Source organism: Petaurus breviceps, unplaced genomic scaffold (genome assembly GCF_028583685.1).
Source record: "Petaurus breviceps papuanus isolate PSGF00001 unplaced genomic scaffold, PetGlider_PUasm1.0 90650, whole genome shotgun sequence".
Classification (NCBI taxonomy): Eukaryota; Metazoa; Chordata; class Mammalia; order Diprotodontia; family Petauridae; genus Petaurus; species Petaurus breviceps.
In genome coordinates, this window is record NW_027187299.1 from 6,809,101 (window position 1) to 6,836,677 (window position 27,577).

The following is a 27,577-nucleotide window of genomic DNA, read 5'->3' on the forward strand; positions in this document are numbered from 1 at the left end:
AGAAGACAGGCACATTAGCACTACTGACTAGTACAAGGAGTTTTGAATAGTCTAACAACTCTGGAAAACAATTTGGAACTATGTGTGAAAAACCTCTAAATTATTCATAAGCTTTGATCCAATAATTTTTCTACTAGAGTATATATATCTAGTACATACTCCAGGGAAATCAACAACAGAAACACAAATACATACTATAAATATAGCACTCTTGTGGTAGCAAAAAACTAGAAATAATGGATAGTTAAAATTTGGCATTTGAATATAATAGAGTATTATGCCATAAGAAACAATATGAACTCAGAAACTTGGGAAGACTTGTATGAACTGACACTGAGTGAAGCAAAAAAGTAGAACCAAGAGAACACATACACAATGACCACAGTGACAGAGAGAGAAACATTAAAGGACATTAGAATTCAGATCAATACAATTACTAATCTGCCTCCAGGAGACTAACAATGAAATGTACCTCTCTGCTCTCAGTAGAATGGAGGTGGAGTGTAAGGGCTGAATGAGGTATATGCTGTCGGACACAGTCAATATGTCAGTTTGTTTTAACGGCATTTCTTTGTTACAAGAAAGAGATCTATTGCAGGGGGGGAGGAAGGAAGGAGAAAGATACTGGGAAATGACAGTACTGATTTTTTAAAGTATTAATAAAACATTTGTTTAAAAAGATGTGGTAAACCCACATGTCTCCAGGAGTGTTTTGGTCCTGAGTATTTGAAGTTCTTAACAATTTAGACTCTTACTTGATGAATAAAATCCATAAGGAAACAATGGGCTTTCATCTTGTCTTCTAGTTGATGAAGAATAATAAGTGATGTATTACTGAATCCTGGTGCTTCTGTTAAAACATAATGATACAATTTGAATACTGAGCATGTTCTAATTTTATGTTACTGTTAATAAAAAAAAAGGCAAGAAAAAAATCAGGCATGAGGCACATAGAAAGACAACTGTTGGCAACAACATCCAAAAATTTTAAAATTTAAAGGACCATTTTTGAGACCAAAATAATTCTTTGTTTGGACTCTGATTCCACTTTTTAAAACATTCTAAAACGGAGAGATCCTCCCTTTAATATTTTTGCATAATCATTTCACTAAAAAAGTTTAATCACTTATACCATTTAAAGACTGACAGCTATAGAAAATGGGAAGCAAGTATGTATGCTCAATTTTCTTAATTTTAGCAGTGGAAACTACTTAAAAGTAAAACTACAATGCAAACTCTGACAGTGTTTTATATGTCATTTGAGAGCAATAATCACTTTAAATTCATTATTTAGTTCTTGATCTCATATGCCAAATATCTGAAAATTATAGTTAACAATCTACTTTAAAAAATGAAAAAAAGTTGATGTAAATATATTTCCTCAAGACAGCATAGTTAGCAGATTTTAGAACTGACCTGCGAAAAAGATACTAGACCCAGTACAGTCCAGATATTCAAAAGCAAATTCTGCCAAACTTTTACAGTACATTATAACCCCCACATTAATAAAGCTTATTCAAAACATAGAAAGATATGGTAAACTACCCAGTTCCTTCCCTGAGTAAACAAGATGTTGATCCCTAAACTGAAAACAATGTTGAGAAAGAAAACCATTGACTACTGGCACTAATTTATACTGATATAAAATACTAAATAAAATATCTGCAAATAGAATATAATAATACATGTTTAAAAAAAACTCCACTAGGATGAAATAGAATTTATAAGTAGAATGTAAGGATGGTTTTGCACCTGGGAATATCATAACTCTTAATACAAGGGAAAAAATAAAAATATGATCATATACAGTGACACTGTCCTCTTTGTTGTTCATCAAACAAGACACACTAATCTCTTAGCTCTGGACATTTTGACTGGCTATCCCCCACTCCCTCATCATTTACACCTCCTGGTTTCCCTGGCTCCATTGAAATCACAGCTAAAATCCCATCTTCTAAGAAAGCCTTTCCCAAATTAATTCTAGTAACTTCCCTCTGTTTGTTATTTCCTATTTATCCTGTGTGCGCATAGATATTTGCATACTGTCTCCACAACTGGATTGAGAGATCCTTGAGGACAGGAACTGCTTTTTGCTTTTTTTGTATTCCAAGGGCTTAGCACTGAGCCTGGCACATAGGAAAGAGGCACTTAATAAAAACTCAATGACTATTATGTCTTGTGATTTCATAAATTGATATAACGGTGGTTACTACTGCAATTTTTTATAAAAGAAAACTAAAATACTCCCCTTTCCTTCTTCCCTAACATTAATACCAACGTTAAAAGCTTGTTTTTAATTTTCTTACCCTCAGGGACAGATTCAGCCCATCGTGGATCAGAAGCTGGGTAGTCATCCACCAAGTCAACACTGATTTGGGTCACTGTTCTATCTAGCTGAATGTCAGAATCCGAATCAGAATGAGATGAAAACAGTTCATCAACCATGATCTGAGCATGAACTAGATCTTTTCTGCAATAAAATTGGAAAGGTTTAAAATTACATAGGTATATAAATAACCACCCATTAGATTTCCTTCACTGAAGGAACAAATAAATGTAAGAAGTCAACAGATGTCCAATATGATTAAGAGAATAATTCTGAAGAAATTAAATTGATTTGGTATCATTTCAATATTGATTCTATTCTGTAACTGAGTCAATTCTGTATTACTGCCCCATTTTGCATGATTGTTCTTGGCACATTTGTTTCTTTGCCTATGCACTAAGTTTAGAAGTTCAGTTCTCCTGCTAATCACTGTTCTAGTCTTGCCTCAAGGAAATCTATTATCCTTGAAGGATGCAGGTGGACACCAAGGAATCTGGTCTAGTCCTTTTACAGTACTCAGCTATCCTTCAAAGAACTCTGGTCCATTATCGCTAATTTTGCAGGGGGACTAAAACAATAAACATTTCTTAGTCACAGGAAGGAAGGAGGGGATTGTTGCTGGCCCCTCATTCCCCATGCCTCAGCTCTGTAACTAATCATACTGACTTCACCATTTATGATGTCAAATTCTTTTAACCAATCATAACTTATTCTCCACTTATGAAGCCCTGTTCTTCGTTCTGCACTTGCCTAAAAAATATAAAAAGGGTCACCATTCTCCCTCTTGGGGGTCTCAGCTTTGCTGAAGAAGCTGAGATCCTATTTACTGGTAAATTCACACTTTACTAATAAACAGATCATGCTCAGAACTTGGTGTCTTATTCGAATTTACCACTTCTCAAAAACAGTCTCAAAAAAACCAAAATGCAGAAATATATTTTCCCTGGGCAAATAAAATGGAACATAAACTACTTTTAAAAAAGCCTAATTTAAAAGGCGAAAAAAACCTTGTGATTAGACATTCAGGGATAAAATAATGAATGATTTTAATATATGAATCAGAAACACCTTGCTGGGGAAAAGTGTTTTGCTCTCTGACTCGAATGCTTTTTCATAATCATCAAACAATAAACACAATGGGATCTTATAGTCTCTACATCTTTCAGTCAACTGAAAAATGGTAAAGATGCAGTCCATGGTTGAATATCGTTTATGAAATCTTGCATGCTCCTTACTAATACCCTCCTAAATAAAGATAATGGTCGGGAAGATTTTTTTATAGATGGAAAAGCAGGCATACAGTAAGGGGTTTTTTTTTTTGGTATAAAATCAGAATTTTTCCAAACCTTGAATATCTTTCTATTACCTTACATATTTATCCCTTGATGCTCTCATAATTTTGTCTCTCCCAGTATGACAGTGCAATTGTTCTATTTAGTGAAATTCCTATCATCTTGATAAGCACTTTCAGGACTGCGGTATTAGAGTCCTAGTGTGACTGTTCCACTGTCTTTGATGATTAAAAAAAATGTGCTATAGTAATCTTTACAGATCTTTTTCACTTTTCTTCTGTATACTGTCCTCTATACATTTTCAGCCTTAAATGCCCTAGGGAATAACTTTGCTTAGCTGAATTTCTAGCCATGATTTCTTTAAATAAGCTTTACTCTCCAGATTCTTGGATTTATGAGTCAATATAATTACTATCTCTCCATTGTCTTAATTCATAAAATTCTACAAACAAGGCTATATTCTAAATTGATATTGCCCATGGCTGCTATCTCTGCTTGGTAAATAGGTCAAATATTGCTATCTAACGAGCTTTCTGAGATCTTCTTATTGTAGTGATAGATTTACAATGGTTAAACTTTGGCATAAAATTTTTATAATTAGTATTCATGCAATTTCTGTGGTCTATTTGCTAATATCATTGCTAATTTTTTAAATTTAAAGTTCTCCACAAAGTCTTTCTCACATTCCTTATAGTAGTGGGGAGATCATGACCCCAGGGACACAGAGACGAAAATGAAAGTCCTTCTTGTCCTTAGGGAACTTCCATTCTACTGAGAGTATACAATAGGTGCAAACATAATTAGAGCATGGAAAGATGTAGTCCATGGTTGAACACTGCTTATAAAAGTTTGCTTGTTCTTTACTAATACCCTCCTAAGTATAGAAATACTCAGATTTTTTTAATAGATGAGAGAATAGGCACAAAAAAGCTTTTTTGGGTATAAATTAAAATCTGAGAATTTTTCTATACCTTGAATATCTTTTTCTCTCCTTCAGCTATAGCAAGAGACTGAGTGTATATACTCACATATATATTAATATGGGTATGTGTGTATGTATATAATATATATTTACAAATGTATATGCATTATCTTTGCAGACAGAACATAAGCTCCAAAGGGGCAGGGACTGTTTTATTTTTGTAACTCGTGCACCAACATTAGTTGCTAAGAAAAAAGAAGTAGAGAACTCTTATGAAGAACTTGCTATCACCCTCTAAATAAAATCGGCACACTTAATGACTTCAATAAAAACGAAGGGAAAGGATAGGATGGTAAGAAATAGCATGATTCAAAAAAAAAGGTGAGGTGGAAGAGAGACCAAAGCAGTGTAGATTACAAAGAAGTCTCATGTCTTTACATCATGAACACTTTCTTCAAGAAATTAGCTGGCATATGCTGGCTGTTGTATGCACAAACAATATCACAAAAAGAAAGAAACGGATTATAGTTTAAAATATAGGAAGTGAGAATCATCCATAAGTCAGCTATCTGCATATAGTTCAGAACTGTCGGCGCAAAGATCAGAATTGGTAAGAAGCAAGAAAATTAATAATGAAAAAAAGACATAATGTACAATTGAAATAATTCCATTTTCAACTATTTAAAAAAGCAATTTGCAATGATATCAATTTTACCTTTAAAAGAAATCAGAGCCCTCTAAACATTCTGCTCCAAACAACGTTAAAATAATGCTTCAAATAGAATTCTGGACTGGCAGAGTTAAAAGGTAAGACATTCTTCCAACCCAAGACAACTTAGGAATTCAGGAAGAGAGATCTATGACACAGGGCAAAGGCTGGCCCGGTACCTATATAGATGAAACACCACTGTTAAGACTAGGTAGTGGCAACAGAAGCAGCAGCAGTTTGGGAGCTACCAAGCCAGAAATAGTAAAGGGACCTGGTAATTGGTCAGAAAGAGACTACAGGGGACTTTGGTGCTAGGTAGGACCAGACTGTTTAGCAACATCACTGCCTATGCTTCTGGGTCATAGATTACACTACCTAGAAAGTACCCAAAACCTCCAAATCCCCAGAACTTCCACTAAAACAGCAGTGAGAAAAAGTCTGAAGCTTGATAAAGTGCCCCTCCACCCATCACACCTGGAATAAAGTCTAATAAATTCCAAAATACAGAAACAGGGTGGGAAAATGAGCAAACAAAAAAAAGAACCTGACCACAAAAAGCTACTATGGTGACAGGGAAGAAAAACAGAGCTAACTGAAAAAGACAAGCAGGGAAACTACACTTTATAAAAAGAAACTATAGACAAAGAAGAAATATCAATACTTAACATATATAAACCAAATGGCACTGCATTCAAATTCTTAAAGGAAAAGTTAAATGAATTATAGGAGAAAATAGACAATAAAACTATACTAATGAGGGATGACAACTTCCCCTCTCAGAGCTATCTAACTATAAAATGAATAAGGAAGAAGTCAAAGAGACAGAATCTTTGAAAAGATTTCTGGGGAAAACAATGGGAATAGAAAGGAGGATACCTTTTCTTCAACTGTACAGGGCACCTTCACAAAAACTAACTGAATTAGGGTATCCACAACTCACAACCAAAGGCAGAAAAGCAGAAATATTAAGTTCAACTTTTAAAGTCCATAATGCAAAGTTATATTTAATAAAAGACTATGGAAGCATAGATTAGAATTTAATTGGAAACAAAACAAGCTAATACTAAAGGAGTTGATCAAAGAACTAATCACAGAGACAATAATTAATGAAATTATTTATTAAAATTATATTATTAAAGAGAATGACAACAGACAACATTCCAAGATTTGTAGGATGCAGCCAAAGCAGTAAGTACTTAGGGGAAAATTTCTATCTCTAAATGTGTACATCAATAAAAAAGGGAAAGAGCAAAAGAGCATAGCAATGAATTGGGCATGCAACCAAAAAAACTTGAAAAGGAACAAATTTAAAATCCCCAATTAAACACCAAAACAGAAATCCTAAAAATCAAAGGAGAAATTAATAAAATTGAAAGTTAAAAAAAACCCACTGAATAAACAAAACTAGGAACTGATTATACAAAAAATAAAATAAAACAGATGCCCATTATTTAGTGAATGGCTGAACAAGTTGTGGTATATGACTGATAAAAAATTATTGTGCTCTAAGAAATGACAAGCAGGATGCTTTCAGAAAAAAATCTGAGATTTATATGAACTGATGCAAAGTGAAGTAAGCAGAACCAGGAGAAAACTGTACACAGTAACAGCAATATTATAAGATGAGCAACTGTGAAAAATTTAGACACTCTGGTCAAGACAATAATCCAAGACATTTCTAAAGGACCCATGATGAAAGATTCTATTCACCTTCAGAGAGAGAATTGATGAACACTAAATGCAGAGTGAAGTATACTTTTTTCCACTTTATTTTTATTACTTTATTTTGTTTCTATTTTCTTTCCTAATATGTCTAATATGGAACTATATTTTGTACATGTATAATCAACATTAGATTATTTATCTTGTAAAAGTAGGGGGAGGGGCCTGAAGGAGAGAATTTGAAGCCTAATTTTTTTTAATGAGTATTAAAAAATTTTTTATGTATAACTGGGAAATATTTAACAAAATAAAAATCATTTCTAAATAAATAAATAAAGGAAATCAGACAGTGGAATCAGAGCATCTCTTAAAATGTCCTAACTCTATCAATGCCTACTTCTTAAATGCTATGACTACAATCACAGTGCAGTGGATAGAGAGCTGGTGCTAGAATCAGAAAGACCTGGATTTTGAGTCAAACCTCTGATACATAACAGCAGTGTGTCATAAATAAGTCATATAACCTCTCAAAGCCCCAGAAAACAAAAGGTATAACTTACAGTTGTCAATCTCATTCAGTGGAAGAAATATTTGTGAGAATTCCTAACACAGAAGGTTACAAGTCTAAACCATCTTATTCTCTTACTCAAACCTCAAGACCCTGTAGTATTCTGTGAAGCATAAAGGGATAGGCATGGCACAAGGATTGTTCATTTACTCAACAGTGAGTACCTACTACTATTATACTAAGTGTTGTAAAGAATGCAAAGACTAGTAAGTTAGGGTCTTGTTATGTTATCATAGGATGTATGCTGCTCCTGATAATGCAGCATTCTGAGGCCTCCAGTAAATTAGGATTCGTTATGAAGTGATGTGCCACATTATTATCAGTATAGTCCCAAGAGAAAAGCACTCAAATGAGAATTTGAAGGCTTAGATTTTGGTCCCAGTTATGCCACTATTTAGTTCTATGTCTTTTGGTAAAATCATTGGGCCTCAAGTTTCCTCATCTGTAACATAAGAGGACTGAACTATAAGATCTCTAATGTCCCTTTAAGCTCTGAAATTCTGTGATCCCTTTCCAACCTGACTTGGGTTACTGAAAATCTGCCAGAACTTTTGCAATGAAGTCACAACATCTTTACGACACATATGGATGGCCAGATGAGGGAAAAACTAGGAACCACAGCTTAAGGGCTGGGTCTTTTAAAACAGAAAAGACTTGTCTCATTGCCCCCCCTACTGACCAGAAGACTGAACACAGCTACGAAAATAGTATGAAAGATAATATAAACAAGCAAGAACTTCAGAATGGTAAGTACATTAGAATGCTAGCCCAGGGATTCCCAAAAAAATTTTTTTGGGGGGAAGCATAGAGGAAGGGGAGAATAGAGAACTATTTTACATTTTCTAGAAACCCTGAAATCACAAGAGTATGCCTTCATACATGGGTACACACTAACATTAAAGTCTCTGACCAGCACAAAGAACGGGACAGAATTGACTACTATACTCTTTCTCTCCTGAAAATCTCTTCATTCACTGAGAGGGGCACATGGGGTAAGGTATAATAATAGAAATTGGCTTGGGGAACTACAAAGTAAGGTTCTCAGATCTAATACATCTAGTAGTTCCTAATCTACTGGCAAAAAAAACCTTTAATCTAGCCCAGCCCTCTTATTTTACAGACAGCAAAACAACGTTGAGAGGTTAGATTTGTTCATGGTCACATACCTCACTAGGACAAAGTCATAATTAGAATCAAGAATCAAATATATTCACTAAAAAATTATTCAAATACACTCTGAAGACCATTATTACATCTTCTTCCTAGGAAAGAAAACGTAAGTTTTTTTTTCAATTTCACATCAGAGTACATTAATCTGCTGCAATTTGCACGGTTTTAAAATATGCATAAACAGACCATTCCTACCCCCGCAATACTGCAAAGCTCAAAGTCACAATTCAGTGTCATTAGTAAAACCTCTAACTCTTACCTTTTAAGGGTCTGACTGTTACAGGATCATGTGATCTCCCAAGGTAGCAGATCTGGGATGCCAATTAAGGCCTTTGAATTCCAAATTCATTACTTTCTTCTTCACCCTATCCTGATTCTCCCATTGCTAAGTTTTTTGGGGGTTTTCTTTAAGTGGTATATTGAAATAAAATTTATCCTGGGACTTACAATCATGCTTCACAAATATTTTATACCTGCAGTATTGGAGAAAAGCAGCTTTTAGCAATCTTGTCTTGTCTTCTTGTGCTATGATATCCATTTTTGCATTGTTTTCAAAAACTGGACTCTGGAATAACAAATTATATTTTGGAGATGGAATCAATAGTACATTTAAAGTTGTTGGAATAAATAACAACATACAGACTCACAACAAAAATAATGTCCTAACATGTGCAGAACATACCTGTAGGTTTGAATTATTTATAAAAGCAAACTAAGCAATGCCAATCTTAATTTAATTCAATAATCATTTATTAAGAACTTATTTTGTGTAGGAACAATGCTAATTAACAGAGACAGAAAGATAAAAACAGCGGTTGCTACTCTCAAAGTGGTTGAATCTACCAGTGGGGATATATCTGATAAGAGTATTGGGACAAATTAGAGATCACAAATAGAACTAGAAGAAAATTAAGGAGAGAAAGCTTTCGGCTAGAGGGGGATTAGAGAACATATTCTAAACTGAGCTTAAATGAAATATAAGATTCTAATAGGCAGAAAAGAGGAGGGAGGGCATTCCAAAAAGGCATCGTGTAGAAAAAAATGTGATATTTTAGAAAAAGAAATGTAAAGACTTATGTTCACATCCTAGCTTTGATATTTACTTTCTGTGTGGACTTGAGAAACTCACTGTACTTCACTGGGCCTCATCTGTAAAACAATACAGTTAGACACTAGATGATTCCTCACATCTCTTCCAGCTTTAAATCTTTGATCCTATGGCTATTCTAGGCATAAAGGATAGTTGGTGTGAAGGCATGGAGGCAAGATATGGCATTCCAAGTTCAGAAAATATCTAGTTTGGCTGGAACAGAGTACATGAAGAAAAGAAATGTGAATACGGCTGGAAAGGTAGGCTGGAACTAGGGTGTGTAGGACCTTAAATATCAAACCTTTTTTTTATATGACAATGTAAATTGTTTTGATTTCTTCATTGGAAAACTGCCTATTCCTATGCTTTGACCATTTATCAATTACTAATTAGAGAAATACAAACTAATACCTCGAGATATCATTTTTACACTGGCCAGACTGGCTAAAATGATTGAAGGGGAATGTGACAAATGTTGGAGGGTATGTGGAAAAATTGGGACACTAATTTGTTGTTGGTGGAATTGTGAACTGATGCAACCATTTTGGAGAGCAATCTGGAATTATGGCCAAAGAGTATTAAACTACCTATACTCTTTGATCCAGAAATACCACTACTACATCTATTTCCAAAGATGATTAAGGAAAAAAGGAAAAGAACCTATACACTCTAAAACGTTTATAGCAGCTCTCTTTGTGGTGGCAAAGAAATGGAAATTGCAGGGATATTCATCAATTGGGGAATGGCTAAACAAGTTGTGATATAAGATTGTGATGGAATACCACCTTACTATAAGAAATGATGAGTTCAATAATCTTAGAAAAACATGCAAAGACTTGCATGCAATAATAAAGAGTTAAATGAGCAGAACCAAGAGAGTATTGTATATAGTAACAACAATATTGTTTTAAGAATGACTGAGCAAATAAGTCATTCTATTATAAATATCCAAATTAACAATGAAAGACATATGAAGAAAGATGATTATCTGAATCCAGAGAAATAACTGATAAATAGATGTACAGAATAATTTACACATACACACATAAACACATACACACCCCTTTTTACCTGTGTCTAATGGTAGTGATCTTGGGAGGTGCGGGTGAGGGAAGGAAATTTATATGATAATTTCATTACATATTTAAAGTGAACACCAAGGTGTACATATTTGCAATTTCATGTGCAATTATCTTTTTTATTATACTGCTATGGAAATGCTTGTTTTATTTCAATAAATTAAAAATAAAAATTTTTTAAAATATCAAACTTAAAATTATGATTTTATCCTCCAGGTCAAAGGTGTTAAACATGTGGCTTCTGCTTGGCAACACTCCAGGGTGCAGCCCAAACCAAATTAAAATGTAAATGGGAAATATTTAACAAAATGAAATACAGTAAAATGTAGACAATATTGCATTTTAAAACTAAAGTCAGTATGTGGCAGGATCATTAGGCAGCCTGGTGGCCTCTATTTCTTTTGGAGTTTGACACCAATGCTCTGTCGTAAGTTCTAGCGGCTAACAAGTTCAAAATCAGTCAACAATGTAACATGAGAGGCAAACAAACAGATGTGATCTGAAGCTACAAAGAGTCCTGGTGCCCAAACTGGAAGGTCAAGAGTTTCACTTTAAACTGACCCAGTCAAGGAGTACTGTGTTGAGTTCTGGGGGCCACATTTTAGGAAGGATTGATAAGCAAGAGAACATTCAGAGGAAAGTAATCAGGATGGTGAAAGATAAGAGGACCATGAGTATCCAGGGAGAATAACTGAGGGAATTAAGAATGTTTTGCCTGGAGAAGAGAAGATTTAGGGAAGACATGAAAGCTATCCAATTATTTGAAGGTGTGATTATGAAGAAGGCCTTATGCTCTGAACCTCTCAAGAGGGAAGAAAATAGGACTGAGTGAAAGCTGAAAAGAAGCAAATTTAGTCTTGAGATAAAGAAAAAAATTCCTAGTATTTAGAAACACACAAAGGTGGAATCTGCTGTCTTGGGAGGCAGTTGGTTCTCCCATCATGAAAGGTCAACAAGAAAAGACTTCTTGGGTATTTTAGAGAGTGGATTTCTGTTCAGGCATAGGTTCAACTAGCAGCTCCTGAGATTCCTTCAAGTTCTGAGTTCATATAATTCTGAGCCAACTTGTGATCTGAGCAAGCCAGGGATGTGACTGCACTGAGAAGATTACTTTGAAAACTATGTGAAGGTTGTACTGGGGAAGTGACCAGGTAGGCATCTATAACAATAACCTAAGTAGATGATGCAAATTTGAACCAGAGTAGTGGTAGTATGAATAGTACAGAAGATAAAGGTGCAAGAGATGTTGTGAATGTATAATCAGCAGAATTTGGCAAATGAAGGCTATGAGAAGGGTGTGGGGGGAATCAGAAAGGACTCAGGGTTCAATCTCAGAGAATGTTGTATCACGAAGAAAAAAGGGAAATTGGGAAAGTAGAGTAGGTGTAAAGGCAAATGATGATGAATCTTGCTTTGGATGACTTAAGGTATTAGAGGGACATAACAGTTGGAGCTGCAGGCCTAAATTAAGGGATTAGGGTTAGATATAAAGATTTGGGAATTGTCTGTGTAGAGATAATTAAACTTGTAGAAGCAAATGAGAACACCGGGGAACTACAGCATGGAAAAAATGATGAGGAAATAGGGCAGAGCTTTGGGGTAATAATCACTCAGGTGGCAAGAGGATAATGAATCAAACTGGCAAAGGAGACCAAGAATGATCAAGTCTTTTTAAAAGAATAAACTAAAATATTACAAAAGAGATTCAGACATTTTAAGGAAACAGGTCATGTCTAATACCACTACTTATTCTTTTGTGACAGACCAAAGAATAAGAATAAAGAAACAATTATTCCACAATAGATGATTGTCTTTATATGCTTATCACATCACAGTTAATGTTACAATTGTCTTAAGGTTTTCTTTTTGTTGTACTATAAATATAACATATTGTGTTCCACTGAATATCAAAATTTCTTATAATTTCTAAGTTTAAATAAGACATACTACTAGCATTTCCAAAGAGAAAAATATAATCCAAATGTCTCCACTTTGTCAAATAAACTTTTAAATTTTAAATTGATTAGATGTTTTATATTATATAGGCATGACTTTCATTTATTTCACTAGAAGCATAAAGAATGGTGAATTAATCCAAACCACTCATTATTTTTAGTCTTTTCACATAATACTGACAATTAACTTGAGGGACTATATAATACCTCGTTATTTGGTCCAGCAACTGAAGATGCCAAGGAATCTTCAAGATCTTCTGGTAATACTGAAACATTTTCCCTAGAAACAATTGCCACTAGTCCACTGTTCCTAGAGAAAAAAACTGGAAGACCAGCACAGGAACCAGCTCCTAAAATACTATCTCCTAAAAGAAAGAATGACATAATGATAAATGTCATATAACAGAATGGAAATATTTTTCACAAAATATTTTATGGTTCAGAAATTTTCCTTAATCACAAATAAAACTTCACCTGCCAACCATGATCTAATCAATCAGACATGATACTAAAAATTTAACAAATGCAAGGTATTAAAAACTTTTAAAGATAATTAAAACTTATTTTTTCCTCTTTAGTTTTTCTGCAAATGACTACTCAAGACCTTGGAGGCAATGAGTGGGAAAAGGACATAGGCTGAGAATTAGCAGGGATGCTGGGCATGCTAACTTGGGAGGCTGAGGGGAGTCAATCTCTTGAGTTTTGAGAATTGTGAGGTACACTATGTTAAGTCAACTGGGTAGCTATACCATGTTGACACAATGCTGAGGGAGAGGAAAACTGGTTCAGGTCCAAAATAAAGCAGGTCAAAGCTCCCAGCCCAATCATTAGTGGGATCAGGTCTGTAAGTAACCATTGCATTTTCAGTTTATGCAAGACGAGACCTGGTCTTTAAAAAAAAATCTATAGAGCTGAGTTAAAATCTGGATTCCTGAGGATTACTGGTGTTACCAAGGCTAGACACTTCTATGAATTCAGTTTGCTCATCTTTAACATGAAGATAAGATAAGAAACAACACTGGTATTACTTACTTCTCAGGACTGTTGCAAAGCTAAAAGCACCATATAAATACTGTTTTGCAAAGCAGAAGAGGCAGTTCAGTGCAACACAAAGAGCCCTGGGGGAAACCTCTAGTCAGGGAGTCCCAGCTCTCATTCTAGCTCTTTTACCAATTAGTTCTGCTGTATGATTTTATCCAAGTTGCTTAGCTTCTTGGGACTTCAATCTACTCCTCTGAGGAATTAAAGGTTTAAATTAAATCACTTCTAACATCACTTCACAAAAGTCATAATGCTGGAGATAAAAAGCTAGCTCTTAAAGATGTCCTTCCTTCTTAAAGATGATCATACTACTATAGTAAGAAAAAAGATGATAAGTTGATATATTATACCTTATGGAAAAGTGGGGGTCTTAGAGACTAGGTATGCTTAATGTTATAGAATTATGCACTCTGCTTTCCAATTTTCTCCATCTTGTCAAAAGTAATTTAATAATATTTACATAGTACCTACCATGACCAGACCACCATAATGGAAGACTTTGATCACTTCTCCTATCAGTTTCTTTCCTATCTGATTCTCTACTCTACAGAAAAAATATTATTTTCTTCCTTTTAACAGCATGAAAATACTACAGCTTTTTCCCCCCAGTAAAAGGGTGATGTCCACATTATGGAAGTAGAGATAAGTATCTTGTAAGCCTCTGAAGACATTATATTTGAAGAACCATTAGACTATGGAATAAAATGAAAGAATGGTAAAGATGATAAAGAAGTATAAGCCATGCTTCTTGTAATTACTACTTTACCATAAGCACTGAAGATAATTTTCTCCTGAGGTAAAGAACATCTTCCAGTTCCTGTGGAGCAGGCAAAAACAGCATTTTCACCATAGAGATAGGCAGCCTGGTTTGAAAAATCAGGGACCAACAATCGGGACATCGCCAGCTCTTCAGACTGAATAATTTCATTTAAGATTCCAAAAAAACAAAGAAAAAGAAAATTATCATTTTTTATGTTTAACTATCTATTCTGTGTTATACACAAACCTATACAAGAATAAGATATTTAAAAATTTAAGCCTAAGTCAAAAGACCACTTACAATAAATGAGTCACAGACAACTTCAAAAATAAGTTCACATACAAGTATACAGGAAAATAAACTATTTATAACCATAAAATCTAAAAGCTAATTCTATGTCAGTAAATAACAGCTGACAATCATAAAGCGCCTGAATATATATTATACTTTACAAATATTACCTCATTTGAGGATAACAAAAATCCTCTAAAGGTGGGTTGCTATTATTATCCTCAATTTACAGATGAGAAAACTGAGGCCAAGCCTAGTACCACAGGGGAAGTAAGTGTCTGAGACAGAATCCGAACTACATTCTTCCTGACTCCAAGCCTAGTGCTTTATGCACTGAGTCACCTAGATACCTAATTCCTATGCAGGAACTATACGTATTATACTCACAATTTAACAGGTGAGGAAATTGACACACAAAGGGGGTAAATACAGGGAGCCAAATTTGAATGCAGACTTCCCTGACTCTAAGTCTAACACTAAAATCTTGTAGTAAATGTGGGTTTAAAAAAAATAATTTAAAATGTTTAATATAATTTAAAATAATTTTTAAAATTTAATTTAGAATTGACATTAGCATAGGACATTTTTATTCTTATTTCCCTGACCAAAAACCTGAAGCACAGCAAACTTGTCCAAGTTCATGAGTCAGTGACAGAATTAGAAACAAAACCACATTGATTCTCAATCAATCAATAATCCAAAGGATGATCAAATTATCAGATGAGCCATTGTTACTGATAGGTAACATTTTGCTTTCTGGTTTTACATAATGGTATTAAAATGTTAGAATTTTATTAAATTGATTCCATAATAAGAATTCAAATTCTGAAAAAGTCTCACAATATGCATGTTTTAATATTTAGCAGTTTTCATATGAAAGTCTTTAAAACCTAAACAAAAAGATTATAGTATACAATTTAATTTATACTGATAAATTTTAATTCTAATGGTTCTAACTTCTTATGGCTTCTGCCAGAACTTTCATAAAGATCTGGTTCTGCTCCTACTTGTCTGCTCACTTCTTGGTCTCCTTTCTCATGATGCCTGTCCTAACAGCTCTGGTAGAATGTACCTTATAGTTCTACCCTGGGTCCTCTTCTCTCTCCTTTAGTGATCTCATCAGCTCCCATTGGTTTAGGCTGTCCTCTCTATATATATACATGACAAATCTACATCTATATCAGCCCCTAGCTCTCTCACCTGAGCTCCAGGCCTGCATCACCAAGTGACTCCTGGATATCTCTACCTAAATGATCAATGAACACTTCAAACTGAATATGTTCAAAATAGATCTCCCTAAACCAGAAATTCTTCATCTTTTTTGTGTTATATACCCTCTATCAGTCTGTTAAAGAGCACTTCTCAAAATAATATGTTTAAGTACACAAAAAATTCATGGAGGAAACCACTTACATTGATATAGTTATCAAAGTTAAAAACACAAAAACAATTTCACAGACCCCAGGTAAAGAACCCCTGACCTAAACTCACTCTTCTTCCTAACCTTTTTATTTCTATAGAGGGTATGACCATCCTTCCAGGCACTCAAGTTCTTTTTTTTTTTTTAAAGCAATCAGGGTTAAGTAACTTGCTCAAAGTTACACGGCCAGTTATTTCTGGGTGTGGTGCTAAGTGTCTGAGCCCGGATTTGATCCCAGGTCATCCTGACACTGGAGCTGGTGCTCTTACTCACTGTGCTACCTGGCCGCCCCGACACTCAAGTTCTTAACCTCAGTCATCCTGACTCTTCACTCTCTCACCTCCCATACTAAATCAGATGTTAAGTCTTGTCAACTCTATCTCCAAAATATCTCTCACATCCTTCTCCTTTCTTCATGCACAGCCACCACTCTAACTGAAGACCTTATCACTTCTCACATGGATGACTAAAATCTCCTCCTAATTCATATGTCCCTGCTCTTATCCTCTCCCCTCTCCCAGCTTCTCCCATTGAAAAACCCCAGTGGCTTTCTGTAACATTCAGATCAAATACAAACTTCTCTACTTGGCATTTAAAGCTCTCCCCAACCTTTCCAGTCTTCTTACACCACTCCCCTCCATAAACTCTACTGATCCAGTCACAATGGCTTACTTGCTCCCTCATGACCATAACACTCCATCTCCCATCTCTGTGTCTCGTACCTACTGCCTATGTCCAGAATGCTCTGCTCTCACACATCTGACTTTCCCCTGCTTGCTTCAAGATTCAGCTTAAATTTCATTTTCTGCAAAAGGTCCTTCTACACCCTGCCAGCTTCAAGCACTTTCCACTCTCAGATGACTTTGCATCTACTCTGCATATAGTCTGTACATACCTATAGTCATTTACACGTTATCTGTTCAAGTATAGTGTAAAATCCTAGAAATCAAGGGCTCATTTTTGCCATTTTTTCTGCATCCCCAATTTTTAGCACAGTGTCTTAAATGCTTGACTAACTAGATCACCTCAGAAATAATCCGAACAAATTCCAAGATTGAGTAATATGGAAAGACAAAGATTTAAAGCAACAAGAGACTGGCTTTCAATATTTTTAAACTAGCAAGAATATTTCCACCATGATTCAAAACAAAATCAATGTAATTTGTGCAATTCCATGCTGATGATTTAAATAAAACTCCATATAATTCCTTACCTGAAATGGCGGATTATACTGAGTAACTTCGACAGTAACTTCCCCAGAGAGTTGGTAGCCAATATCCTCTACTGTTATTAAAGAATAATACGTGAGACATGGACTATCTCCTGGATGCCATGCTGATGCTAAAATCACGAGTCCATCACTATTCAATTAGAGAGAAAAAGACCCTCAATAGAATACCTTAATCAGTCCTATAAATTCATTTATTACTACCCAGGGAGGAGAATACACAGCAATGCTGAATATTTGCTCAAGTTTGTAAAGTCTCTATGTGGTTGTTCATACCTCTTACCTCAGAAATCCAGGGTATTTTTTAAAATAAATTACAAATTTATTTAAGCCACTGATTATCCAGGTTCAACATTGCCTCAACTAGTAAAAGAATCTTATTTCTTGCCCTTTGATCCCTAACATTCATTGGAATCACAAACACTTCTATTCAGTGTAAAAAAATAAAAGAAAACAAAAAGGCAACTACCCACTAATAGTCCTCCCTCCAAAAAAAAGAAAGAAAAAGAATGATTATGCTTTAAGTAATTGGCTAGTAAAACTGGCTAGATTCTTATGAAGACTAATTCCTGTTCAAATGGACTTCAAATATAAGGAGGAGTCAAGAATTTTAACAAATGCAAAGCATTTTTTCAAAATATTTTACATCAGAAACACACACACATACAAAACTGCCAAAGTTACAAAACTATATATCCTAAATATTCACGCATAGTAATGAAGGTATGGAGCAATGCATATATTACATCAACTTTAATCAATGACTTATGCCTATATATTTTACTTATTTCACTAGAGTGTTCAAGAAAATTAAAAAATAAAAGGAGGTTACTGGTCAAAATGAATAACCTGTTGGTTATAAATGACCACCCCTATGCCAAATGATGGTTTACAAATATGACTTCTATACATAAAGGTTTCAGAGGGGATCTAGGAAATTATAGACTAGTAATCCTCAGCTCAAAATAGAGCAAAATTGTAAAATATATTATAAAGGGCAGGATCTCTAAATACTTGAAATAAAAATAACCCATTGGGAGAAAGACAAAGTAGCTCCTACAAGAGAAATTATATGCAAGCCATGCTGGGGTACAGTCCAGAGTGAGGAGTAGAGCAGAAGATGAATGAAGATGTGGCTGACCTGGGCATCCTTCTTAAAATGGAGGTTCTAGAAGGTACCCATCAATCAGAGGAAGAAGCTATAGGGGCTAAGGGTGCTTCAAAGTGAAAAGTTCAGGGCTTCCTTCTGGTTTGTCATTTTGTTATTCTAATTTAGCAAAATATTCTCTTGTCACAGAGAAATGCCAGGAGAGGGCATGGATAATCTCCCTGATGTTAACTATAAAGTTAAAATATATATCAGAGTCTCTTAATAATCATGCATAACTTTTATTCACAAATTGGTCAGATCTTGAAAAATTAATTTATCAAATATATACCATGTACTACTATGTGCTAAGCATTTCAGGGGCTACAACTATGAGCAAGACTGTTCTAAAAGAATTTTATAGGGCATCCTTTTATAATTTCTGTTTTTATCAGTTTTTGAGGCAGTTGCATAAGTCTGTTACTTACTAGGTGAAACAGTACTTTATTTGTCCTAAGATTAGCTTTCTTCAAATTTCAAAGGATATCTCCATCATTCCAACATTTTAGAATTTTGTAAAAAGTTTGTTTACTTTTCCAAAATTCTGATAGTTCCCATCTTTCCCTTCCTCCTCTTTCCTTCCTTCTTTTTCAGTTTTCTATTATGTGTTATCTTCCATTAGAATATAAGCTCTTAAAAGGCAGGGACTACCTTTCCTTCTGCTTGAATCTATTCTCCAGGCTCAGCGCCTGGCACATAAGTGCTTAATAAATGGTGGTCAACTTGAACAGACTTGTTAGAAAGAGACAGAAAAAGAGAAGAGGTTTGAAGCTAAGAAATGAGAACAAGTAAGACAAAAAAATCCAAAAGTAGGCAAATAATTATTCTGTGCATTATAGCATATTCATTGATCTTTATAATCAAGTCATCAAGAAACTATTATGTCTAGCATCTTGTTTAAAAAGGAACTAATTCATTATAGAAAGTTTTCTATCAAAAATAGTTAAACTAAATACAATTTTTAAACTAAAAGTGATAAACTTAATTTATCAGGAAAATTCACTTAGAGAACATATCTCAATCTTCAATAGCGTCTAAAAAGTTGAAGTATTTCTATGGAAAAAATTTTAAGGAGAGAATACTCTGAACATCTATTAGAATACCATGGTATGAATATCATAACATAATACCATAAACAGCAATCTAAAATAGAATAGTAATCCAAAATAGAATGGTAATTCCTTTATTTCTATAAACAAATTCTATGAGCTTCTTTTAAAGCACACATTAATGGGGTGGCTAGGTGGCACAGTGAACAGAGCACCAGCCCTGGAGTCAGGAGGACCTGAGTTCAACTCCAGCCTCAGACACTTGACACACTTACTAGCCATGTGACTTTGGACAAGTCACTTAACCCCAATTGCCCTCCAAAAAGAAAAAAATAAAATAAAATAAAGCACATATTAAGAATGTGAAATCCTAGTGCATATCTTAATTATAAATCACACCTCAAATAATGTAAATTTTTCTCAACTATACAAAATACAGGCATTTTCCTTATGAAAAATTATATTCTAAAAAACAGATTTGTAAGTCAGCTATTTGGAACTCAGGAAACATTCCCCATAGAAACAATATTATAAATGATTGATTACCATCATAGAATCATAGACCAAGAGTTGGAAAGGATGTTAGAGATCATGCAGCGTAACCCCTTTGTTTACAGATGAAGCCTTGAGAACAGTAAAGAATGTGAAGTTTCCCATGAAACAAATGAGCATCAGGATTTGAACCCAGGGTCTCTGATTCTAAATCCTGATCCATGTTCCCTATAATACGCCATTACCAAAAAGCTAGCTCCAGGTCTGTCTATAGAAGACAGTTTGGTTGAACTTTAGTACTTGAACATTACTTCTATGTAAAATGTCACCTCTTCTCTTCCACACTTAGAGATATGAGCAGCACTACTGAGGCTGCTTGCAACACTGGGAAATGTAAATAGGAGAAGGCTCCAAATACCTCCAGTGACAGTAGACAGCATTATTAGTCTCTGTTGTTTTATATCACCAGGATGTTTTCACAAGTTGCATATTCGTAAGTCAGAGATTAGCACTGCACAAAACATGGAATCAAAAAGACCATTCAGCTCGGTAAAATATGGAACATGTGGAAAGGCAAAGGTAAAGAATGCTCATCACTTTATAATACCAATGATCTTTATAAACTACTAATATCCTTTCTTCCTTGTAAAAAATTAACTGCTTACCAGTTCTGCTGCAAATCCAAATATTCAATGTTGACACCCCCTTTGATTTCTTCATAATTACTTTCTGACCCCTAGAGCAAGACATGGATTACAATAATAAACATAAACAAAAATTTTTTTAAATGAACACGTTAATCAATGATTGCAGAGTTCCTAGAATTTTGTTAACTGAACATTATATGTACTATATGTTCTCTGGTACAGAAGTACTACATGGTGAGGTGCTCTATAGAAGTGCTATAATCTCTTTAAAGATAAAAGAGAATTATAATTAATTTTGTTTTGAGGATTTTCATATACCCTTTAAAATAATTGGGGGCAATGTCCTTTTGGGAGAGAGACTATCGGTAGAAACTGGTGCACACATTCCCATAGACACTATATCGCTTATTTTTGACTCTTTTTCTTTATTACAAGGAGAAGGTTCAATGTTTGGTAGGTAAAGGGTGTTGGGGATATACAGTGACTATTATGTAAAAACAAAAGGTATCAATAAAACATTTTTAAAAGATAAATAAAAGCAATGTAAGGTGTCAGTGACAAAAACAAAACTAAAAAAATCCACAGGAGAACAGTTTCTCCCTTACCCAAATCGCATCTGTGATGTTTTCCTTAAGGGCTTTATTGATGTCCCAACTTTGGCCTTGTCTTTCTGAAGTATTGTCTATTTCCCATTTGCTTAGAGTTGAACTTGTAAGGGTGTAATAACTCGCCTTCTCTTTGTCCCAGAGAACACTGGAAAGCTGAATGGGTGAAGAAAAATCATTCTTAAGTCAGAGTCATAAGAATTGAAATTTTTATCACAAATTCCAAATATATTATGATTTTGGCTATTTCCTTTATAATTCCAGCACAATCATTTCTGAGACAAGATCTTATAAAACTACAGCATTCAGAACTGTATAGATTTACCTTGGCAATCTGAAATTTGGCTTTTAACCAGTAACTTAAATAGGTAACAAATTCTATAGTCAACTTTAAATATGCTTTTATTAAAATAATTTTATTTTTAAGAATATTGTAATGTATATGATTTTAGAGTTATACAAAATATTGATAGATACACCATTTGGCTATTTTGATAGCCTATACAGATGAGTTCTTAATAAATATTATTTGATTAGGATTCAGAGTTGCACTTCTTGACTGATTCTTTAAGAATGTACTACTATTAAAGAGAAAAATATGCTAAGTTATCAAAACATTAGATTTAAGTGTAGAACTGATTAGGTTCACATTAGTCCTTTTACCTTCATTTTTCAAACTTACTGTGTGGTCACTGCTGGGAGACAAAATTCCTAAAAGAGAAGAAACCTTTCTACCAATTCCTGAAAGCATGCCTTGACCCTGTGGAAGGATATGTTGATGAATCTTGCCCAAGTTCTCAGGTATCAATCGAATTAGCTGGGTCCTTGAAGAGGCCAAAATAAAGCTTCCACCCTAAGAAAAAATGACAGGGCAATCAAAATAACTTCTAACAGAAACTTTCAAAGAAAATTAACAATAACAAAAAGAATGCTCACTACAAGCAAAATCATATTCATCCTAAAACTAATTGTAAAGTTTTAAAAATGAAAGTCCTGCTGTTTTTGTTAAAATACATAGCAGCCCACACAAATTTTGCAGAAAAAAATATTTTCTGCATAAAAACCCCCAATTTCTCAGGACTTATGTTCTCTATTTTTGTAAAGATTGCTCAATTATAAATTTAATAAATCAATGATTAAATTTAATGATAATATTGATAAGTCCATTAATAATAAGGAAAAGCTGTTCACAATTTATACCATGACTTCTCATCACCTGATAAAAATAACCTGCTTCTCTAAAATGCTGTTAAAAACAATCCCAGTTTGTCATCTTATTCTCATGGGTTAGAATTCTATTATAGCATTCACTCCCCATACTGACAGGTCAAGATGTAAGCTTGAATTGAAGCCCTTCCCCAGAGTACCTCACTGCTTTTCTTTCTTCTACTTTCTTGGCCTATCTGATCTGATCACAGGCCCCATTTTTCTTTTTTTTTTTTTTTTAATGCTTTATTAACTTCTGATTTACATCGTTCGTTTCCGCCAGATTTTGAGTTACAAATTTTCTCCCCGTTTTTCCCCCACCCATCCTCCCAAAACAGCAGTCCCACAGGATATCCCCACCTCTGATCTGCTCTCTCCCATATTTTCTCCCATACCCGTTTCAACTTTTCCAGTAGGGCATGGTGGATCTCTATATTTCCCAATTACATGTAAAACAATATTGATAATAGTATATATATATTTAAACATTTGATTTTAAAACTTTGAATTCCAGATTCATTCCCTTCCTCCCTTATCACCCACCCTTACTGGGAAGATAAGCAGTTCAGTATAGGTTGTACATGTGTGGCTAATGCAAAACAATAACATAGCAGATATATTGTAAAAGACTGACTATATTTCCCTCCCTCCTATCCCACATCCCACTTGTTCTATTCTCTACTTTGATCCTGTCCCTTTTCAAAAGTGGGTGCTTCCAACTTCCCTCCCCACCAGCCTGCCCTCCCTTCCATCATCCCCCCTCACATCCTCTCCCCCCCCATTCTCCTGGAGGGTGAGATCCCCTATTTAGTGTGTATTTCCCTCCCTCCTCAAGCCAGATTCAATAGGAATAAGGTTGACCCATTCACAGGCCCCATTTTTCAACCATCCAACTTCTACCTCCTAGATATATTCCTATGATACTAAGAAAAATATGCACCATACCTGTACAGCTGTTAGAAAACTCCACACCTTGTCTACACTTCCAAAGTCAACAGAAGTCTCTACATAGCTGTCTTCGTGAACAAGGCTGGGCCAGTATCGAACAGATCCTTCTCTGGTGGCAACCATTACAGCCACAGACTTGAAATTAAATTATATTAAAACACACTTAGTAATTATAAGAAAACTTCCGATGTAATTATTTCAAAATGTTGATAAAAATGTTAGTTTATAATCTGAATAATAGAAAAGGTTAAATAAAAGCTGTGTACATATTTTGGCTTTTGATTCAGACTTGTGGTTTTATGTGACTTTGCAGGGAACCCCCTGTGTGGAAACTCCTTCCATCAATTCTTACTTAAGTCTTAGAGGTTTGCCAGGAATACTTTATTTTTTTAAAACATAATTTTCATTTTTCCCCAATTACATACAAACATAATTTTTAAAAATTTTGAGTTCCAAATTTTCTCCTTCCATCTCTCTAAGATGGTAAGCAATTTGATACAGGTCACATATGTGCAACCATGCAAAACATACTTCCAAATTAGTGGTCATGTTGTAAAAGAAGAAACAGACCAACAACAAAAAACAAACCCATGAAAAAATAAAGTGAAAAACAGTGTGCTTCAATCTGTATTTAGACTGCATTGATTCTTTTTCTAGAGATGGAAAGTATTTTTCATAATGAGCCTTTTGGGACTGTCTTGGATCACTGTCTTGCTGAGAAAAGCTAAATCATTCACAAATGATCATTGTACAATATCACTGTTACTGTGTACAATGTTTCTCCTAGCTCTGCTCATTTCACTTTGCATCAGTTCGTGTAAGTCTTTCCAGGTTTTTCTGAAATCAGCCAACTCATTATTTCTTATAGCACAACAGTATTCCATTATTAGCACATACCACAACTTATTTAGCCATTCCCCAATTTATGAACATCCCTTCAAGTTCTAATTCTTTGCCACCACAAAAAAAGTTGCTATAAATATTTTTGTACAATAGGTCCTTTACCCTTTTTTTTTTTTTGGAGGGCAATTGGGGTTAAGTGACTTGCCCAAAGTCACATGGCTACTAAGTGCGTTAAGTATCTGAGGCCAGATTTGAACTCAGGTCCTCCTGATTCCAGGGCCAGTGCTCTATTCACTGCACCACCTAGCTGTCTCTACCTTTTTTAAAAAATGCCTTTGGGATACAGACCTAGTAGTGGTATTGCTGGATCAAAGGGTATGCACAGCTTGATTCGCCCTTTGGCATAGCTCCAAATTGCTGTACAGAATGGTTGGGTCAATTCACAGCTCTACCAACATTACTTTAGAGGAGCACTTTCAGTATAATTAAATAAAGGTTCATGTTATTTACCTGAATAGAATGAACTTTATGGGTTGCAGGGTGGGAGAGGGCTACCAAATCAGCACTCCACTGGAAATCACTAGGTGGTAGCTGAAGTTCTTTGCAAGCCAATAACTGTAGGAGAAAACCAAAATATATGATTCCTCTGATCAAATAGAAATGTACATGAGATTTCTTTCTTTTCTCTTCTGTTCTGAACTCTGATCCACTGCTCAAAATTGCTACACTACACATGTGCCAAGTGAGTCAAACACTGTCACCACTTCCCCTTACCCCTTAAAGAAAACAGGCCCTTCACCCCAAGACCAGGTAGTGCCTCCTCGGTCACCATCCACAGAGGTAGCTCCTGGAGAGATGTGGTCTGGCAACTCTAGCTGCAGCCCTCACCTCCTTAGCACGCATAGTTCCTTGAAGATGCAGAAAAAGAAACTTTTCCTCACAGTCCTTGGCTCTGTCATATGATTTCATATCAGGAACTGCTAGGGTTTTATTCATGAAAATGACACTAAGAAAAAGGCATTATCATCTTCTTTGCTACTGCATCCTTCTAAGGACCACCAAGCCCTGTCATCAGACTTGCAGCTGCAATTGCCCCCCTCACAGACCATGAATTCCTTGAAGGCAAGGCTATTTTACTTTTCTGTTTTGTATCCCTAGTACCTAACACAGTGCTTTGCACTTAAGTGTTTAATAAATGCTTTTTCATTCATTCTTTGTGGTTTAAATTACAGAATATTTTTTAAAAATCAAACTTTCATCTTGCTATTATTATTTTAAAACAAAGTAGCTCAAAGAAATGACTAAAGAAGTATGTTAGCTACTATAACAATTGCTTGGTTACTATAATTATTTCCTTTTCCTTTAGAAATTAACTAGCATTTTCTCAGTTGGTTTGTTTGATTGTTTGCATGTAAAGTTAATTCTTAATTATTATTTAATTTCATTCTTTCAGTTGTCTCTTTCCTGTCTCTTAGCTAGGCACCAAGAATTCTTCCCAACTTGTTTAGTGAGACCCCTTGCCCAATGATATTATTTCAATGACAGCAAAGAAGTCATCTAACTTGAAAGCAGTGGGCAGAAAGAAGTAAAATCTCGTGAGTAACATATGAGAGGAACTAAACAACAGTCACAAAGTCAGGAGCTAAGGATTACTTTTTATTTTAAATCTTTTTTTTTTTAGAGGGGAGAAGTTAGGGCAATTGGGGTTAACTGACTTGCCCAAGGTCACATGCCTAGAGTTGTGTGTGTGTGTATTAAGTGTCTGAGGCTGGATTTGAACTCAGGTCCTCCTGACTCCAGGGCAGGTGCTCTACTCACTGCACCACCTAGCCGCCCCAGATTACCTTTACCCTTAGACATATTTATGCTCCCTCTCCTATTAGAATGGCTGTAAGTTACCTTAAAAAGTTTATCAAGCATTGTACAGTATATATAAGATTCAGCTCCAATCCTATGTCAGGTTCTTTCTAGTTCTTACATGAGAAGGCTTTAAAATCCTGGCTGAAAGACAATGGAATCAGTCCAGTCCTCTTAAACCAATCTGCTATCATCAATCTATCCTGTCCTATATCCTACAAACTAATTCTGATAACACTGGTACCTAGACTCTGGGTTTGCTCATCGACATCCTGCCCCCAGCACTGGCTACAATCCCTCCCTAGTTGCCTGCTGTTTCTGACTTGATTTCAGCATTCCTCACCAGTACGTAAGGAATGCTTTCCACTTCATTCTTCTAGACAAGACCATTTTCTGTGCTGTTTTGGCCAGATTTTCTTCAATCTGGAATATATTCACTAAAAATGTCTATGTTTCTTTATTCAATTAACAAAACATGAATCTCAAGAATATGTTTAGAAATACTAAAAGGGAGAAATTACTCATCATGTTATTTCCCAACATTTCTGTACACATATACAGCATCATACAGTTATTTTACAAAACTAAAGAATACATATATTCATTAAAAGTACTAATAAAAGTATTCATAAAAATAGTTTTGCTTATTTCTAGTCAACATTTAAGAAAAAATGTTTTTTTAAATTATTTAATTACTTGTCTCTTCTTTACAAAGCTCTTACCTTAGCAACTGGTGACTGACCAATCCTCCAAATAATGAGTCGTTCTTTGAAGACCAACCATGCCCATCCACTTTCATCTATGTGGACAGTCAACTGATCATCAGCTAAGAAAGAAAAGGGAAATTATAAGACAAGGCTCTAAATACAAGAGAAGCTAACAAAATTTCACAATTCATAACATTACAACAAAGTCACACTACACTGTAAAGGGACTTAATCTAACCCAAAGGTAAATTAATCTAATATGAAACTAAGTGAACAGAAAAAATATCCTTGGATAATTCAATTACTATCACTTATTTCCAAAATCTTATCTTTTTTTTAATATAATCATTTAAAAAATACATTTAAGTAGCCATGTAAAATCTCAAGAGAGAATTACTTTGAAAAAAGACCTTCCAGTAAGGGCCTCTAAAAAGCATCTATTTCTTTATCTGTTTGTTTTTTTTTTTTTAAAAGGGGCAAGTAGGGTGGTAAGGCTAAGATGTTCAATAAGCTGACTTGCCACCTGTACACTCTAGTATTAAATATAAAAGAGAACTCCCAAA

General features: G+C 34.8%; 1 protein-coding gene across 1 annotated transcript in view; it reads right to left on the reverse strand.

The window, feature by feature from the left end:
* NUP133 (nucleoporin 133) overlaps positions 1–27,577 on the reverse strand; it is an 80,463-nt gene that overhangs the window by 45,635 nt on the left and 7,251 nt on the right. Inside the window, exons 3-14 of the mRNA XM_069064885.1 lie at positions 27,030–27,133; positions 24,961–25,065; positions 23,605–23,742; positions 22,136–22,306; positions 21,454–21,609; positions 20,867–20,937; positions 17,499–17,646; positions 14,581–14,728; positions 12,981–13,138; positions 9,123–9,214; positions 2,307–2,470; positions 756–850 (exon numbers count right to left, since the gene is read on the reverse strand). Coding sequence (XP_068920986.1) covers positions 756–850; positions 2,307–2,470; positions 9,123–9,214; positions 12,981–13,138; positions 14,581–14,728; positions 17,499–17,646; positions 20,867–20,937; positions 21,454–21,609; positions 22,136–22,306; positions 23,605–23,742; positions 24,961–25,065; positions 27,030–27,133 — 1,550 coding nt within the window. The remainder of the gene's footprint in view (positions 1–755; positions 851–2,306; positions 2,471–9,122; positions 9,215–12,980; positions 13,139–14,580; positions 14,729–17,498; positions 17,647–20,866; positions 20,938–21,453; positions 21,610–22,135; positions 22,307–23,604; positions 23,743–24,960; positions 25,066–27,029; positions 27,134–27,577) is intronic.